The sequence below is a fragment of the Hirundo rustica genome, chromosome 1, assembly GCF_015227805.2.
Source record: "Hirundo rustica isolate bHirRus1 chromosome 1, bHirRus1.pri.v3, whole genome shotgun sequence".
NCBI lineage: Eukaryota > Metazoa > Chordata > Aves > Passeriformes > Hirundinidae > Hirundo > Hirundo rustica.
Window position 1 is genome coordinate 153,930,383 of NC_053450.1, and position 18,240 is coordinate 153,948,622.

At 46.2% G+C, this 18,240-nt stretch overlaps 1 protein-coding gene across 4 annotated transcripts in view; it reads right to left on the minus strand.

The window, feature by feature from the left end:
• Positions 1–18,240, minus strand: part of OBSCN (obscurin, cytoskeletal calmodulin and titin-interacting RhoGEF) — a 178,036-nt gene that overhangs the window by 77,444 nt on the left and 82,352 nt on the right. The window contains exons 51-62 of one of the 4 annotated variants that reach the window (XM_040077853.2): positions 17,453–17,716; positions 16,523–16,789; positions 15,238–15,504; positions 14,286–14,552; positions 12,785–13,051; positions 10,816–11,088; positions 8,210–8,476; positions 7,039–7,308; positions 6,181–6,447; positions 4,524–4,790; positions 2,521–2,787; positions 1,587–1,859 (exon numbers count right to left, since the gene is read on the minus strand). In XM_040077853.2, the coding sequence (XP_039933787.1) occupies positions 1,587–1,859; positions 2,521–2,787; positions 4,524–4,790; positions 6,181–6,447; positions 7,039–7,308; positions 8,210–8,476; positions 10,816–11,088; positions 12,785–13,051; positions 14,286–14,552; positions 15,238–15,504; positions 16,523–16,789; positions 17,453–17,716 (3,216 nt within the window). The remainder of the gene's footprint in view (positions 1–1,586; positions 1,860–2,520; positions 2,788–4,523; positions 4,791–6,180; positions 6,448–7,038; positions 7,309–8,209; positions 8,477–10,815; positions 11,089–12,784; positions 13,052–14,285; positions 14,553–15,237; positions 15,505–16,522; positions 16,790–17,452; positions 17,717–18,240) is intronic. The other 3 variants (XM_040077829.2, XM_040077838.2, XM_040077845.2) reach the window with 3 other exon arrangements.

Genomic DNA, 18,240 nt, shown 5'->3' on the forward strand with positions numbered 1-18,240 from the left:
AGGTCATGGAATGAATGCAGTTGTAGGGCAATGATGTTGTGAAGGCCCAGCATGAAAAGCTGAGATCTCACTCGTTACAGAATAAATCCAATTGCCAACATGCCTTAAACCCAGAGAATGAGGCACATGGAACAAAGTCAACCTGCTTCCTGATGAAGAGCAAGCCATGGATGGCTTGATAAACTGAAATATATTTCAAACAAGGATTTATGTTTGAATTTCTGGAGAAAAAGAAAGTGTAAAAAATTATCAATACAAGGATGGATAGAATTTTACAAGTGTTTCACTTTCCTATGAAATCAAGAGTTACTGAGCACAGTGTAACTGGGGTTATCCCAATCCAGTTATAAAATGCTGCTACTGTGATTCAGCTTTGCAGTTCAGGAGTCTTGGCTTCATGGAAGCATAAAATATCCACATACATGTGTGTGCCTGCAGGAGCTGTGCATTTGGACTGGATGATCTCCAGAGATTTCTTCCAAAATCAATGATGCTGTGATTCCATGAAACGGAAATTTCTCAGGAGCCCTTTAGTTCACTGAGCAGGATACCTAATGATACATTTATTTTTAATATATGTTTTAGGCCCACTGGAATTCTTTGCCTGGAGAGCTCAGAACCAGGTTCTGTCTCTGAAAATGAGTGCAAACTGACACAGGACTCGCAGGGTCTGCACACTGTGTTGTCACTACATCATCCTATTTTATGAAGAAATGATTTTGCATTTTATCTTTGCAAAGAACAAAATTTCCTCATGTACAAGGGACACATGATGCGGAGAAGGAGACATCAACCACTGACTACAATTCAATATTTTGGATCATTCCTGTTATGGCCCAGGTATAGCACAGGAGTAGAATTGAATAAAGATCTTTTAACCCTTTATATCTCTGTATATATACCTTTTCCAAGCAGAGAATAATAAGCCTTAATTTTTCCTGAAAAGTAACAGATCTTCCCCATGGCTATAAAAGGACTGGGTGGGAAGGAGCTTGCTTTATCAAGTCTGGAGCTCGGTGTTATTTGCAGCTTTTGGCTACCCTTACCAAATGAGAAAAATATTTATGCAACAGACCAGAAAGCTTTGCCAGTGCAGGGATGAGCTTTCAAAAACGAGGTACATTTTGTCTCTGTGTTACTGGAACGTCACACGCCCATTGGTTCCCAGGAACAGCCCAAAATCCTGTCCTGGGAACATGCTGAGGTCAGCACCAGTAGCCCAGCTGTGGAGCAGCGCAGTGGCAATTTTGGGAATCACCACCTCGGCAAGATTTTGTGGTATTAAAAAAAAAAATGCTGAAGTGGGGATGCTACCACAGATGTTCATGTTCGTCTCTTCTTGGACATCAGCTGAAAGCAGCAGCCCTGACCCTGCAACCCTCCCTCACCCGAACCACTGCAAAAATCAGTGTGGCTGTACCCAGAAGAACTCTGGGGTGAGAGTGGGTGACTTGCAGAGTGGGAGGGGTTGCAGGGGCACAGGAGAGCCATGAAGGGATTTAGTAAGGGTAGCCTGGAAGGCAGAAGCACCAGCACATGGAGCAAGTCCAGAGGTGGCCATGTGTTTCTTGCTCACAGGGAAATACCTTTGACTAATAATTTAGCTGAAGATATGAGGGACCCAGCTCTGAAGGTGACGGTGCCCGAGTCGTGGCACGCCACGTCATTTAGGGTTAAAGTGTGGATCCTGCCGTCCTGCTCAGAGATTTCGGTCACCAGGTTGTTGTGAAGGGGGGTCCCATCGAGCCACCACTGCACGTTCTTCACCCCCGGGTGCGAGAGCTCGCAGGTGAACGTGGCTGACTCGCCCACAAAGACGTCTACGTTCCTTAAACCAGACACTACCACTGCTGCTTCCTCTGCGCGACAGAGCAAGAGAAGGTGCCAAAGGAAAACAAAAACAAACGCGCACGCCCCGCTCCCTGTGGGACTAACCCAAGCCCAAGTGCAACTCCAGGAGAGTTAAACTGGTAGTGCTTTTCCAAGGGGAAAAAATAACTAAAATTTTCTTGAAGAGGGTTAGAAACCACCTTCCATCCCTCCAGCAGCTTGTAGGAGCAGTGTGTGTGTCTGCAAACATCATTTCACTGTGGGGAAACTCCACTCCTTGCCCAGGTCATGCCTGGCTCTCCTGCGCGTTGCAACCATCTGCAGAAGTTGTATGAGGCAGAGAGGTACTCAAAGATTTAAATGTTCACTTGGGTGCTTTAAAGGAGTAATAAGATTATCAACAATCACTGAAGCTGCAATCAGTTGTAAGAAGAATTTCAGTATTTTTACGACCACTGCTCCAAGTTTTTCAGCAGTACCACCATCTGTTCTGAAACACAGTGTGGTCAAACTAGTTTAACTCAAAAAGATGGGTCGAACCCCAGCCTGGAGGTGAGTGTTTGTATCTTCACTGGAATCAGGAAAGAAATGAATGGACTTTCTGCTGTTTGGTCAGTTACTGTAAAAGATTTTGGAGTAAGAAATCCAGGCAGAAAACAGGAGCGTTTCCACCACATTTCGCCACCTTACCTTGCACATACACAGACCCTGTGGTGATCTCATATCCCGTGCTGCAGGTATAATCCCCACAGTCATCAGGTTCTACACCATGGATGATCAGTTCAGCTACGCTGCCCTTCAGCTTCACCTCGTACTTGTCACTGGGCTGAATGACCACCCCTCCTTTCCTCCACTCCACGGGAGCGTCCGGCTTGGAGATCTCACAGTGCAAAACAGCCGTTCCCCCTTCTTCAGCCTCTACGTTTTTCAGCTCTTTGTTAAACAGCACTGGCAGTACTGCGGTGGAGAAGCAGCTGCATCAGTGACAGCGCTCAGGGGTGAGAAACCTGCTTGTAACTTCTCCGGCTGGGCTGTTCCCCCTCTTTCTGAACCACAGTTTGCCTGCTGGCCACACATGGAATCAGCTGCTGATACTGCAAAGGTGTCCAGTTCTGCTCCATGAAGGGCTGCCAGAGTCCACAGGGCCTCTGAAGGTCTTCACATGGCCGTACTCACCATTCTCAATGTAAGCACACACGGCACAACACCACCAGTCACAACACTGAGACTCAGAGCCCTTTAGGTTGAGAAAGACCTTTGAGATCAAGTCTGGCCATTAACCCAGCACTAATCCACAACTAAATCACGTCCCCAAGTGTCACAAGCCATATGAAGAACGACTGAGGGAGCTGGGGTTATTTGGCCTGGAGAAAAGGAGACTCAGAGGTGACCTTATCACTCTCTACAACTTCCTGAAAGGTGGTTGTAGACAGCTGTGGGTTGGTCTCTTTCTCCAGGCAGCATTGACAGAATGAGAGGACACAGTCTCAGGCTGCGTCAAGGGAAATACAGGTTGGATATTAGGAAAAAAGTTCTTCATGGAAAGAGTGATAAGGTACTGGAATGGTCTGCCCAGGGAAATGGTGGAGGCACCATCCCTGAACGTGTTTAAAAAAAGACTGGATGTGGCACTCGGTGCCATGGTTTAGTTGAGGTGTTAGGGCATGGGTTGGACTCGATGATCTTGAAGATCTCTTCCAACGCAGACATTCTGTGATTCTGTGATCTACTCATCTTCTAAATGTCTCCAGGGATGGTGACTCCACTGCTTCTCTGGGTAGTCTGTGTCAATACTTGTCCACCCTCTCAGTGAAGAATTATTTCTTAATAACCAACCTAAACCCCTGCTGGTGCAACTTGAGGCCACTTCCTCTCGTCCTATTTCTTGTTACTTGTGAAAACAGACCAACCTTTGCCTCATGAGAACCTCCTGTTGGTAGTTGCAGAGATTGATAACATCTACCCCAAAGCCTTTTCTCTGTATTAAAAAACCCCAGTTTCCCTCAGCTGGCACATGAGATTTTGGGTGTTTAATCTCTGAAACCACATGCTCTGAGGAGGAGTTTGTTATGGTGACCAAACCCACAATCTACAAGTGCGATTTAATCCAAAAGACATAGAATCCTTAGCACAAAATGAATAAAACTGTAAAATCCAAACCAAGAGAGTTCTTAGTACCAAATGAATAAAACTGTAAAATCCCAAACCATAGAATTCTTAACACAAAATGAATAAAACTATAAAATCCAAAACCACAGCCACTAAGAAAGGCAAAGAACCACAGTTTATGGGCTGCTCAGGCATTAAGAGATACAATGGATCAATTAAAATGGACTTGTCCTAGGCATGGTGAAATATTCCAGTTTGGTTTCACAGAGTGCCAATGATAACTCAGCAATAAAATTTTCATGTGGATGTGGCATGTTGGGGACGTAGTTTAGTGTGGCACTTGTGAACTTGGCAGTGTTGTGCTAATGGTTGGACTCAGTGACCACAGAGGTTTTTTCAAGTTAAATCAGTGAACAGTTTTGGTTGGAAGGGGTCTTAAGATCTGGTTCCAACCCGCTTCCATGAGCAGGGAGCCTTTCACTAGACCAGGTCTCTCAGAGCCCCATCCAGCCTGGCCTGGATGATTCCCTGTGAAGGATGGGCACATCCACACCTTCTCTGCCCCAACACAAGCCCTCTCCTACCTTTGACATGCAGCGTAGCTGTGGTTTGCTGATCCCCCGAGTCACAGGTGTATTCTCCAGCATCCTGAGCCTCAGCCTCGTAGATGAGGAGCTCAGCTCGTGTCCCTTCCTGGCGGATCTCGTATTTGTCCCCGGGCTGCAGCACCGTGTCCCCTTTCCGCCACTCCACGCGGGCGTGCGGCCGCGTGAGCTCGCAGCGCAGCACGGCCGTGCGCCCTTCCTCCACCTCCTCGTTCTTCAGCCACTGCTTGAACAGCACGGGCAGGCCTGGAAAAGGGGGAGAAAAATATCATGGTGAGGCAAAAATAGGAAATGGAGGAATGTTTTATTGTTAGGATGTGGGTAGAGCTGTTCGTGAAGTTCATGGACAATTCCGGCTGGGTTTCCCTAAGGAGAGCTTTCAGGGATGCCAAAGCCAAATCTAGATGAAGGAGGAGGAGGAAAGGGGTTTAATCTAGATGAAGGAGGAGGAGGAAAGGGGTTTAATCAGCAAGAGAAATTTGATTTCTATAGGAGCTACATTTCTCTCCCCATATCCCCTTCTTTTCACAAAGAATTCCCCACTAATTTCAGTAATTATTACTGAAGACCAGGTAGCTTTCCATCCTTGAAATAAAATCATAGAATGGGATAAAATAACTTGAAGAACATACAAATATATGTAAATATAACATATACATACACACATAATATATATATAAATATATAATATTAGAATATATGGAACATATCAGAAAATTAGAACATATAGACTATATTAGAATATATGGAATATGTAGTCTAGTATAATAGAATAATATACAAAATAAAATATTCTTAATATCAAATATACTTAATATAGAGAATAATATATGTAGCTTATATTAAAAAATATATAGAATATATAAATCTGGGGTTGCAATACAAGGTTTCAGATCTTGCAGGCAGAGATCGATTACAGAATAATTACAGCTTGATGGGACCTCTGGAGGACCGCATGGAGATTCCTCCACTCCTCTGATCTCAGTTCTAATGTCTGACCGTCCCTTCATGTTAAAGGCTGTTTTTTTCCTAATCTGAATTTCTCTCACTGCAGCTAGCACTTGTTGCCTGTAACCTCTTTACTGAGCCCTCCAAGAAAGATCTGTGTCTCTCCTCTGCAGAACTCCACTAGGGAGCTGCAGAGAACAACAAGGCCTCCCTTCCACTTTCTCTTCCCCAGGTATCAAACACAGCTGCTCTTGCCTCTGCTTATATTTAAATCCCAGAATGGTTTAAATTAGAAGATACTGTCTTTTTCCAGATACTGCTACAGTCAGGGATACCTTCCACTATCCCAGGTTGCTCCAAGCCCTGTTCAGCCTGGCCTTGGACACTTCCAGGGATCCAGGGGCAGCCACAGCTTCTCTGGGCAGCCTGTGCCAGGGCCTCACCATCCTCACTGTAAAAAATATCTTTCTTATACCTAATCTAAATTGTCTCCTTTTGGTTTAAAACCATCACCCCTTGTCCTATCACAACAGAGTTTGTCCACGTACTTGACGTGCTCCAGCCCCCTGACAAACTTGGTGGATTCTGCTGCACTTGCTCCACTGATCAGTGTCTCTCTTGTAGTAGAGGACCCTAAAAAATTGATGTTGCCTCCTCTCGCCACTGCTGGGCAGAGAGGAAACCCTACCTTTGACCTCCACTCTGGCCGTGGTCTTGCCAGCAGCCGTGTGGCAGCTGTACTCCCCGGAGTCGGCACGGTTCAGGTCGTGGATGACCAGCGTGTGCACCTTCCCCTCCTGCTGGATGCTGCACTTGTGGCTGGAGTGGATCACGGACGTGCCCTTCTTCCACTCCACGGGGACGTCAGGCTTGGACACCTCGCAGGACAGGTGGGCAGTGCCGCCCTCCTGCAGCTCCAGGTTGTGCAGCTCCTTCACAAAGGTGACCGGGGCAGCTGTGGGGAGAGGGGACCAGCACTGCTGCAGCATCCTCACCCAGCATCACCCCCAGGGCAGAGCTGGGCGTCTGTGGTTACAGTCGGAACCAGATTGAAAAGGAACAGACAACACAAGGCATTGGCACGGGCCATCTTTCAAAAATCGTTCGGTATATCTTAAAAGAATGGGTTTTTTTCTGAGGTTTCAGACTTTTTTTGCAAGTATGATCTAAAGGCATCATAAGTAGGAGATTAGTCCAGAACATATTCTTGACACTCTTCAGCATTGATTCTGACACATCATCAGCTTCTTAGTTGGACGGTCTTCAGAGGATGTTAATGTTAATTATTATATCAAATAACATCAAAGGATGTTAGTGTTGATCATGATATCAAAAAACGTCAAAGGATGTTAATATTAATCTTTGTTCCACGTACAATAAATATGACTGGAATGACTGGCTCAGACGTACCTCTCTAAATTGCTAAATTAGATCAGCAGAATCTCCCAAAATTTCCAAGGCTCTCTAATCCCAAATACGCCTCTCCAGAAGTCAAAGCAGTGCCTGCCAGTACCTGCTCCACCCCTCGTCCTGGGAGGCTGCTCACCTTCCACCTTCAGCTGTGCTGCTGACGAAAGCTGTCCCACTTTGAAACTGATGGACCCACAGTCTTCCAGGGTCACCTTCCTCAGGATCAAACTGTGACGTGTCCCTTGCACTCTGATCTCGTTCATCTCATTGGATTGCAGGGGAACATCGCCCAGGAACCACTGGGCATCCTGAGATGTTTCCCGCGACAGCCTGCACTCGAACACCGCGTCTTCTCCTTCGTACGTCGCAACGTCCTTCAGCCTCTCCACGATGGTGGCTGCTGGTTCTTCATGGAAAGGGCAACAGAGGTTGAGATCTACTTGCAAGTGATGCTTCCTGGGTTAAACATGTTGCTCTTGACGGTACTACGTTGTTATTTGTGGCCCTAAATAATAAATCTAGGGGTGTTCAGCTTGGAAGAGAAGGCTAATGGGAGCTTATAAAAAGGAGGAAGAATGACTTTTTATAGGGGTAGATTGTGACAGAAAAAAAAAAAAAGGGGAATGGTTTCAAACTGAAAGAGGGTAGGGTTAGCTTAGATGTTAGAAAGAAATTGTTCCCTGTGAGGATGGTGAGGCCCTGGCACAGGCTGCCCAGAGAAGCCGCAGCTACTCCAACCCTGGAAGTGTCCAAGGCCAGGCTGGATGTGGCTTAGAGCAGCTTGGGGCAGTGGAAGGTGTCCCTGCGCATGGCAGAGGGGGTTGGAACTAAATTATCTTCAAACTCCCTTTCAACCCAAACCATTCTGTGATTCTTTGATTCTAAACTCATGGAAATGTAGGTACACAAGCACGAAGCAACATATTACAATGCTGCAGATGCATGATTCATGTCTGCATGTGCATTATGCACACATATATATGACAGTATATAAAGCTTGCAAGTTAAACTGTGTTGTTTCTGTAATAAATATTTAGTATGTGTGTTGGGACCTGTGTGTTGTGAAAAAACTGTCAACAGATTCCCAAGGGTAGAAATTAATTATCATTAAACCACAGAATCAGTGACTAGAGACCTGTTTGTAAAGGCAACTGAACCAGTTCTTAGCCCTGTGAAACCTCTCTCATCTCTGAAATCCGTGTGGTTCTCCTTGGGCACAGGGCAAGGTTTAGCTGCTGAATTACTCAATCCCGTGCCCTTGCCGTGGTGCCAAGCTGTGCCCAGCCCTTCCCCATGCAAAGCCCCACCTTTCAGGTGCACCGCTGCCGTGGTTTGCTGGTCCCCTGTGTCACAGGTGTACTCCCCAGCATCACCTTCGCTCAGGTTGTGAATTGTCAGCTCAGCCACGGACCCCTCCTGACGCATCTTGTATTTGTCGCTGGGTCTCAGCACTGTTCCCGCCTTCTTCCACTGCACCGTGGAGTTGGCTTTGGACACCTCACAGCTCAAAGTGACAGTGCCACCTTCCTCAGCTTGCTGGCTCCTGAGCGGCTGTGTGAAGGTGACTGGAGAAGCTAAATCAAGAAAAATCAGAGGGGGGAAAATAAACGTGTGTCATTGCTGACAGCGTAACTAAGCCTTGTTTTTTATGGTGCTGCCCGAAATTTGGTTCAAACTCAATTCCAAAACTAGTTTAAAAGCAAAACAAGGAATGACAGAAAGTGCTGAATTTCCAGGAGCTCTAAGCACTCTGCACTGCAGAAGAATCACTAGACACTGCATACACTGAGCACCTCAAGGACTATGCTCCTTTTTGCACAGGAATGGTCATGGATACAGCATTTTGAGCATCTCAGCGCACGTATCTCCAAATGGGCACCAAAACCAGACCTCAAAAGCCTACTCCTGATATCCACATGCTTGTGGAGAGGCCATGGAGAAACATCTTTCTATAATATTCCTCACTTGAAAACTGGACCAGCAGAGAAAGGAACCCTGGCAGTCTCTGTGCTGATGGTATCACTGGTGAGTGAAGGTGGCGTTTTGATGGGTGGATTTATGAAGTGCCACATGAAGAAGTGTAGCTCCTCAAGTCCAGTTTCCTGGAAGAACCTCAGTCATTCCACACTTATCTGTATTTATATTTATATATATGTAAATACCAATTCAACAAATTGGTTGGAAAATTTACATATTTATTAAATATATAATATTATATATTTTCAATATATTTATTTATTACGTATTTTCAGCCAGTTGGCTGAATTGGTATTTACAGTGTGACTGCACAGGCCTCCTCAGCTTCCCAGGTTTGGAATTTTGTTCAGGGAGTGCTGGAGTGGCTGAGACCACACACAGAGACACAAATGGGCCAACACCATCAGAGGACCTGCTTACAGCTCCAATATTCTGGTGTCCTTGAGCTGTGGAGTCAATGGGACTACAGGCAGGCACGTGCCCTTCATGGGAGAGCCCTCAGGGATATTTGAAAAGATGGGATTTAACATTATCCTGGCTCATCTTTGTTTTTCCTGATCATGTGTCTCAGAAAAAGTCACCTTAATATTGTATTTGTATCAGATCAGATTTGGAAAAAACCCCACAGATATGTTGTCAGATTACACCTATTTTAAAGATCTTTGGCACTAGAAGCATTTAAATACCTTGCCCATTAGCTGGAGCTGTGTCCAAGTTTGAACAATTTCACCTGGATCACCATTTTTCCAGGCAGAACTACAGCTCGGAGGATGATTAAGCTTCAGAAATACTCCTATCTTAATTTTAGCTCCAGCCCTGGTTGTCTGAGTGACCAGAGAGATCTCAAAGTGTAGAAGCAATTCCTGCACTTGGGTCCCTGAGTTTTCTCTGTTTAAGACGCCTCAGGACTTCCAAAAGCAAAAGTACTCAGCTGTTTTTGACAGCACAGCACATCTGAAATCAAGGATAGTAGAAAAAATCCTCTTGGCAGAGCCTAACTAGGAGTGGGGCAAGTTTCTTATCTTGAAAAAACCCCACCTTCAACAATCAAAGTGGCTGTTGTTTGTTCATTTCCATTATCACTAGTGTATTTGCCAGAGTCCTCTGGTTTTAAGTGACAGATCTTTTAAGTATGGACTGTTCCCTCCTGCCTGGTTTCATACTCGGAGCTTGGGGAGATCACCTGGGGACCCTTTTTCCATCTCACATCAGCTCTGGGCTGGGAGAGCCGGCAGCAGAGGACAGCTGTGTCCTCCTCCTGCACTTCCCTGCTCTGCAGTTTCTCCTTAAAGACTGGAGGTGGCACTGAAATTACAAACAAAGCAAAGGATTTGTTTGCTTTGCTTTCTTTTCTTTGTTTGGCAGGCACCTTTGTCCCATTTCCATTGGTGTTAAAGCTACAGCCTAGTGGGTGAGTATTAAATTCATATTTGGACTTCTGGGTTATCTACTGAGGGGATTGAAAGAAGCTTCTAAGAGGGAAGGAAGGAAGAATTAGGAAGGAAAGAAGGAAGGGAGGAAGAATTAGGAAGGAAGGAAGGAAGAATTAGGAAGGAAGGAAGGAAGAATTAGGAAGGAAGGAAACAGGTCTGAGCAACCCGATCTGGTTGAAGATGTAGAGGGATTGGACCAGATGGCTTTTAAAGGTCCCTCCAGACCCAAATTATTCTATAATTGTAAAGACGTAGTGGAAGCAATGAAAATTCCAGGTCTATCCATCCAAGTAGTGAAGCCAAGCTAGTAATTTCTCTGGGAATCAGTGAGCTTTGGGTGAAACGCCCCCTGTTTATCTGTGGTGATTGTAGTCACAGATGCTTTGAAGCACAAGCACCCCCCAAGACACGAGAAGTGATTTATGGCTTTGAATTTGCTGCCAGCAGAGGCAAAGCACCCCCTGCTCCCACTGATTCCATTCCACACCACAGGCAGCCCTCACCTTTCACCGTGAGCTCTGCTGTCGACGTGTGGGGTCCCACCCGGAAAGTGACAGTGCCAATGTCCTGCTCAGTCACCTTCCTCAGGGTCAGGGTGTGGATCTTCCCCTTCTCCACTGAGATCTCGTTCATTTCGTTGTTCTGCAGGGCCACATCCTGCAGCTTCCATTCCACATCCCTGGCGTTCTCGTGGGAAACCTGGCACCGAAAGGTGACATCGTCCCCTTCGGACACCACCGCGTCCTTGAGGCCGCTCACAATGGTCACGTCAGGCTCTGCAAGGAGGCAGAAACGGGAGATGAAAGGGAAAACATGGATCAAATAATGGAACTGATGCCTTAAGTTTGAGCTGTCGTGTTTCATATTCCGTGGTGCCCAGGGTGCAGCTCTGAGCTCACAGCCAGGGTCACTCAGCTCTCTGCACACAGCAGCCACACAAAACAAATCCTGCTGCACACCAGCTGCACACCTCCTGCTGCACACCAAGGACACCTGGGACAAGTGTTCAGCCCAAAAGCACAAACAACGGTGGCTGGAGGGAGAAAACAAGAAGGATGGGACTGGAGAACCTGGAGCTGGAATTGGACAATTAAACCCCAATGTGCAAATGGGCCAAAACTTATAAAAGTGTGAGACCTCGTGACCAGTCATCAATTTTGTGACGATTTTGGGTCTACCTTGGGTGTGTCCCTGGCCAGGCTCTTGTCCTGCCCAAGGTGGATCTTTAAAGGCCTTGCAATAAATATCTGCTTTATTCTCTTAGCTCTGTTGTCTCTGTTCCAGCTCAGCCTTCCCAAGGCATCAGAACCATGAATAATGCAGGCTGTAATGGGATTTTGGAAGTCACCTGCTGCAATCCCTGCTCAGAGCAGGCCCAGATTTCTCAGCACCTTGTCCTTCAAGGACCTCCAGGGGTGGAGACAGCAGAGCCTCTCAAAGCACATTTCAAACTCTGCTTTCAGGGTACGTGGCAACAGGACAAATGACTTTTGGATAGCGTCTTTACCACTTGTCCTTGCCAAGAGACACATTGCATATTGCTTGTTTTTGGTTTTTTTTTTAATTACGCTTGATTGGGTGAAAAAGGCGTGAATGCTGGATGCCAAAATCAGGATTTTGAAATTTGTTCCATTTCTACTTGGACATCTTCACAGGATAACGTTAAAGCCTGATCCTCTCTACTGTATTTCTGTGAACAGATTTGCATTTACCCCGTGCTGATGCCCCAAACTGGCTGAGGCCCTGGCTGGCTTTGTCCTCCCAGCAGGACTCACTGGGTTAATGTGAGCACAGGGGTCCTGCACTGCAGTTTGCCAGAGTCCTGCTTCTAGGACAGCTGGGCACCTGTGCAAGGATCATACAGACAACCCCCAGCAGGCAGAGGCTGCGAACACCCCAAACACACTGGGGAATACCAAAGGAATCGTAAAATCACCAAGGTTGTGAAAGACCGCTAAAATCATTGAGTCAAACCATTTAAAAAGCGGCCCAATCTCCCTCTGAGCAAGCACAGTGGATATTCCTACAACTGAGGTCACCATCTGCACGAAAAATGGTGCAGCTGTGTGCGATGTGCAGGGGATCTACGACGTGGGGTAGCCTGCGGAGATGCTGGGGGTGTTTGTTCCACACCAGTGGTCCAACCTCAGCTCTGCAATGATATCAAGGCCAGATGCAGCTGCCATGTGACTGGAAGCTGGGGCTGGGCCATCTGTTCAGTCCCGTGCACGTGATGTCAAGCAAATATTCCAAGCCATGAGTCACAGATTACAGCTGCCTTATCCTCTCCTGTCCACCAAGTCAATCTTTGCTTTGGTGCATCCACTGACCATAAGATATATTTTTTTTTTAATGATACCCTTCCTATGCTCTGTGTTGGTCACAATAACTCATTTTACACAGTACATGGGTAAATAACTGAGTGATGTTGTGAAATCTTAAAATCTCCTTGTTCCAGCAAACAGTTCTTGCCTTTCACGGTGAGTTTGGCAGAGCTTGTCTGGTCTCCAGCCTTGCAGGAATATTCTCCAGCATCCCCAGGCTCCAGGCGGTGAACACGGAGCTCCCGGAGGGTCCCATCCTGCCACATTTCATACTTGGAGCTGGAGTGCAGGAGCACTCCATCCTTCCTCCACTCCACTTCTGCCTTGCTGATGGAAATCTCGCAGCGCAGCCTGGCTGTTCCTCCCACTTCCACTTCCTCGTTCCTCAGCTGCTGCTTCAGCTGGGGTTTGATGGCTGCAGGATGAGAAATAAATAATACATGAGCTGTTTGCTCAAATGCCAGGTCTGCACAGCTCAGCACAAGGCGCCTGGGCTCTGGTGATGCAGAACAATTTCACATTAAATGGTTATATTATAATAAAACCTTTTTTTTAACTATAAACAGACCTATATTGTGTACATCCAGAGGACCAGAAAGTTCCCCAAATATCTCTATATCCATAAAGTCCAGGGCATCCACATCACACCTTTTATGCATCTGCTCAGCATATTGGAAATTCCAACACACAAAGGTTTTGTTTGGTAAAACACCTTTCTGCTTAAACCAGTGCAAATCTGTTCACTTTTCACAGAAACACTCCTGATTTTCAACAGCTAAATAATGTAAAGCTTTAAACTAATTTCTGATTCCTCAGCTGTCCTTTCAAGACTCAGATCATCATCAGTGAGTCCTTCCAGATGATGCACAAATAGACATTTATTCAAGTAGAGCACGGAACAGCTCAGAAAACAGCTTGTCACTGATGGAAACAAGAAGGGGATATCCACGGGGGGTGTGTGAGCAGTTGGAAAAACAGGAATCCCAGTACCTGTGATTTCAGTAAAAACACTACTGTGGGATAGGTAAAGCAATCACTGGGCTCTTTCACCCATAGCTGACCCTGTGGCTGCTGTTTTGAGTCAGAGTCGGCAAAAACATGTTATTTGAAAGGTTATGGCTTAGATCAAAGCCACAGATTCCACCCAGCTTTGAGGCAATCACAAATATTTCATAGATGGTGCTGGGATGGCCCTGTTTGAGCAGGGAGGTTGGACCTTTGACCTGTTCTGTGTTCAATCACAGACATTATTCCTAGTTTGGTTAAACATGACATTCTCAGGATCTTCACAGGGAGATTAAAAATAGCAACCTCAAAATGCTTTTTCTGGATGATGTGTGATTTTGCTATTGATTCAAGTGATGCACAAAAATTGCAAAGTGCCCAAAGAAAGTTTTGTTAGTATTTCAAAATCCCCATGACACAGAATTTCTTGCTTTTATCATATCAGGGAAAGGGGTCAGTGCACTGCACTCTGTGCTTTACACACTTAGGTGGGAGCCCCGTCCCACCAGATCCACATCTCTGTACTCTGCTTTATGACTGAGCAGCTCTTTTCCTCATTATCCCAACTTTTGGATTAAATAAAGTCAGTCAGACAGTTCCACCAATGCCTCTTCTCCTCCATCCCAGGTGGGTGCAATGCTAACCATTCACTCTGAGGGCGGCAGTGCTCTGCTGGTCTCCCGTGTCACAGGTGTAATCAGAGGCATCCTCTGGCTCTACGTTATGGATCACAAGCTCAGCTCTGCGCCCACTTAATTTAATTTGGTATTTGGTGCATGGGAAGAGCTCCATGGTGCCTTTCCTCCACTCCACGGCCGCGTTATCCTTTGTCAGCTCACACTGGAATTTCACCGTGGCTCCTTCTTCTGCCTCCTCATCCTTGAGCTGCTTTTGGAAAAGAACTGGCAGGGCTAAAAGAGAAAAGAAAAGGATCAACAGGATCTTTTAGTGAAGCCTGGGTCAAGTCCTGGTTAACACAGAGTGACTCTTGGAGAACAAGATACTCTGCATTTCACTCTGGCGTTCCTAGGTTGGATCCATGTTTTCTGATTTTCCTGGTGCATCTAGGAGATCTGGCTGCATCAGAAGAAGCCGTCTGCACCCATAACATTTATTTCCTTTGTTCCTTGACTCAAATCCTTCCCAGTGGCGAATTCATGGAATGGTTTCATCCCTCAGTTGATTTAACAATGAGCAAAGAGCAAAGAACTTCAAAACTCCATGGACAGCCTCAAGAGGTCAGGGACATCATTGTCTTCTTACAGGATTTGAAAGAAAATATTCTTTTTAAATGGTCAAACAACATGTCATGTGAAGTGCCCAGATGTTATGTTAAATCATTGCTTTTCCCTTTAATTCTCCTCAGGAACAAAACTTGAAAGTATTTCCTGTTAGAACCCAAAACTCAAATGGAGAGCTGGAAAAACAAAGTATCATCCCCTTCCATTCTCATTAAAAATAAAAATATCCTAGTACATCAGATGAAAAGGAAGATATTAATAGAGAATAAGAATAATGCCCTTAAAAATATTCACATTGAAATTGTTTTGCCTGTTGGAGGCACCTATTCCTTTAGGAGTCCCTCACACCACGTACCTTTCACGTTCAGAGCTGCCCTGGTTTCCTGATCCCCCGTGTCACAGCTGTATTCTCCCGTGTCTTCTAATCTGAGATTGTGTATCAAGAGCTCTACCAGGCACCCCCTCTGCCTCATTTCATATTTCTGGCTGGGCTGCAGCCCCACGCCTCCCTTCCTCCATTCCACCGCAGCGCTGGGTTTCGACAGCTCACAGCAGAACGTGGCTGTGCTTCCTTCCTCAAACTCCTTACTTTGTAAAGGTTGCTTAAACGTGATGGGCAGCGCTGTAAAATTTGAGAGGAAAACGTTTCAGGAGTGTTTTAGTGCAAGAAGGATCCAATCTCACCACCATCATCCTTCAGGTATGGAGTATTCTAATGATTCCATAACCCTGGGGATGCAGCTCTCTGTCTTGGAAACAGGCAACCAAGCGCTGAGGGCAGGCAAACTTAGGAAAGATCTGGTCTTAGTGGTCAACAGAATGGCCTGGTTTGGGGTCTGAAGGAGTCAGACTTTCCAATGGAAGAGTTTCCAGGCCGGCTATGGATGCTTTAGGCAAAGATCACCGGGAGCAGCCTCTCTTACGCAGATCCCTGTCCCTCAACAGAGATCTGTGAGTTTGCAATATTAAACAAAGAGAATTTCTGCCCCAAATAAGGCTTCTATCAATGTGTAAAAGATCACATTAGTATTGATCCCTTTGTAAGAGTGGAGTGATAAACGGGAAGGGAAACTCAGATTTCAGTTAAGGCCTTGTTCTGGATGGTAGAAGGAGTGAAGGAACACAGGTGTGGATTCAAGTTTTCTGCAGTCAGCATTTGCACCGGAAGTTTAAAGCCTCCAGTAACAATACAGCACATTCATATATCACAGAAATCCCTTCGCCCCAAACTGGTGCATCTCTTACCATCCCAGGCAGGCGTTACATCCAGCTAGGCATCCCTTATCCCATTCCCATATCCAGCCACACTCCCTGCACTCAGCGTATTTCTACATCATTACAACATTCAAGGCCAGCTTGGCTGAGGCTGAGAACAACCTGAAGCTGTCCCTGCCCACGACAGGGGGTGGAATGAGATGAGCTTTAAAGTCCTTCCCAACCCAAAATATTTTGGGATTCTGTGACTTAATTGCTTTCATAGATGCTGCAAGAAGAACCTTCCGACCTTGCTGTGTGCCATGCCCACGAAGAACATTTATTCTGGCGTGGACCAGCAGCAAAACAAATCAATGGCTGCAGAGAACACCAGGAAAAGCTCCTTCCACTGCACTCCTATTGAGCCAAGGGTCACCAGTGCCTACCATGCACGGCCACCTCAGCCGCTGTCTGCTGGTGTCCGGAATCGCAGGTGTAAATCCCTGAATCATCCAGTTCCAGGTCATAAATGACCAACTCAGCAGCACAGCCCTGCTGCCTCATCTCGTATTTCAGACCGGGGTAGAGAGTGACATCCCCTTTCCTCCACTCCACTGGAGCCTTGGGTTTGGTGACCTCACACCTCAGTGTCGCCGTGCCACCTTCTTCTGCCTCGATGTCCTGAAGTTCTTGCTTAAAAAGGGCTGGTAGGGCTATAAAACAGAAACGTGGTTTGGACCTGCTGCAGCTGGGGCTTGGGAAAAAGGAAGTAGAGGGAAAATGAAAGCACCAAAAGAGAGTTTTGGTTTTTTTCCCCAGATGTCTCAAAATCTCAATACTCTAGATTCGAACTATGAAGCTATTTCCCCAGAGAAGCAATAGGAATACCTGCAGAGCAAGAAGAAATGGATTTCAAGAAGTTACATTTGCCATGAAATATATAGAACCTAATCTATGATCTAAAAATGGAATAATAGTTTTCCTACAGTAAAAGCAGCCAGCGCACTGCCCTGATCACCGAAGAAGTGTTCTGAGGATCAGCAGGGAATTTTCAGAGTTCAGATTCCCTCCTATTACTGAGTCTTGCAAGAGTTCATACTCCCTCTTAAGGCAGGGAAATTTTAAGGGTTCAGATTCCCTCTTGAGGCAGGCCACTTGCAGGAGAGATTTTGATTATTCTGACAGCAAAATACAGAGAAGATGCACTGAGTTCTGCAGTGCAATTCCCATTTTCTTCCTGGCCACTCCATGAGCTGCATAGACCGGGCTGTTCTGCACACCTTACGATTTACAACCTTTTCCTTAAGCAACACTAAACCACAGTTGCTATTTTTATTTTCAGAAAAGGTTACAGCCTTTTCCCTTTAGCTCTTTACCATTGACTGTCAGCGTGGCAGTTGTCTGCCGATCTCCACACACACAGGTGTAAGCTCCAGCATCCTCCTCCTCCAGCTCATGGATAATCAGCTTTGCAACAGCACCGTCCTGACTCATTTCATATTTGCTGCTCTCTTTGAGCACCTCCTGCCCTTTCTTCCACTCCACCTCAGCAGGCTTTGTCAGCTCACACTGCAGAGCAGCTGTGCCATTTTCCACAGCTTCCAGGTCCTTCAACTCTCTCTTGAATTCTGGAGGCAATGCTGAAGAGTAAGAGAGATACCACAGAGAAGGCAAATTTTCCTTAAAATGCAGCTTGGTGAGGTCCCGGGGGAGAGGTTTCATGGGGAATTACTGAGACCTGATCCAGGTCAGTGGAACACCATGGAAAATCTTCCCCAGCTTCCCTGGACACTGGATCAGGGCAAGGAAAGTGAGAGGAAATGATGCCTTCAGTTTTATTTTCCTGTTTTTCATATTCCGTGCTGCCCAGGGTGCAGCTCTGAGCTCACAGCCAGGGTCACTCAGCTCTCTGCACACAGCAGCCACACAAAACAAATCCTGCTCCTGCTGCACACCAAGGACACCTGGGACAAGTGTTCAGCCCAAAAGCACAAACAACGGTGGCTGGAGGGAGAAAACAAGAAGGATGGGACTGGAGAACCTGGAGCTGGAATTGGACAATTCAACCCCAATGTGCAAATGGACCAAAACTTATCAAAGTGTGAGACCTCGTGACTGCTTTGTGTCCATTTTGTGTCCACCTTGGGTGTGTCGCTGTCCAGGC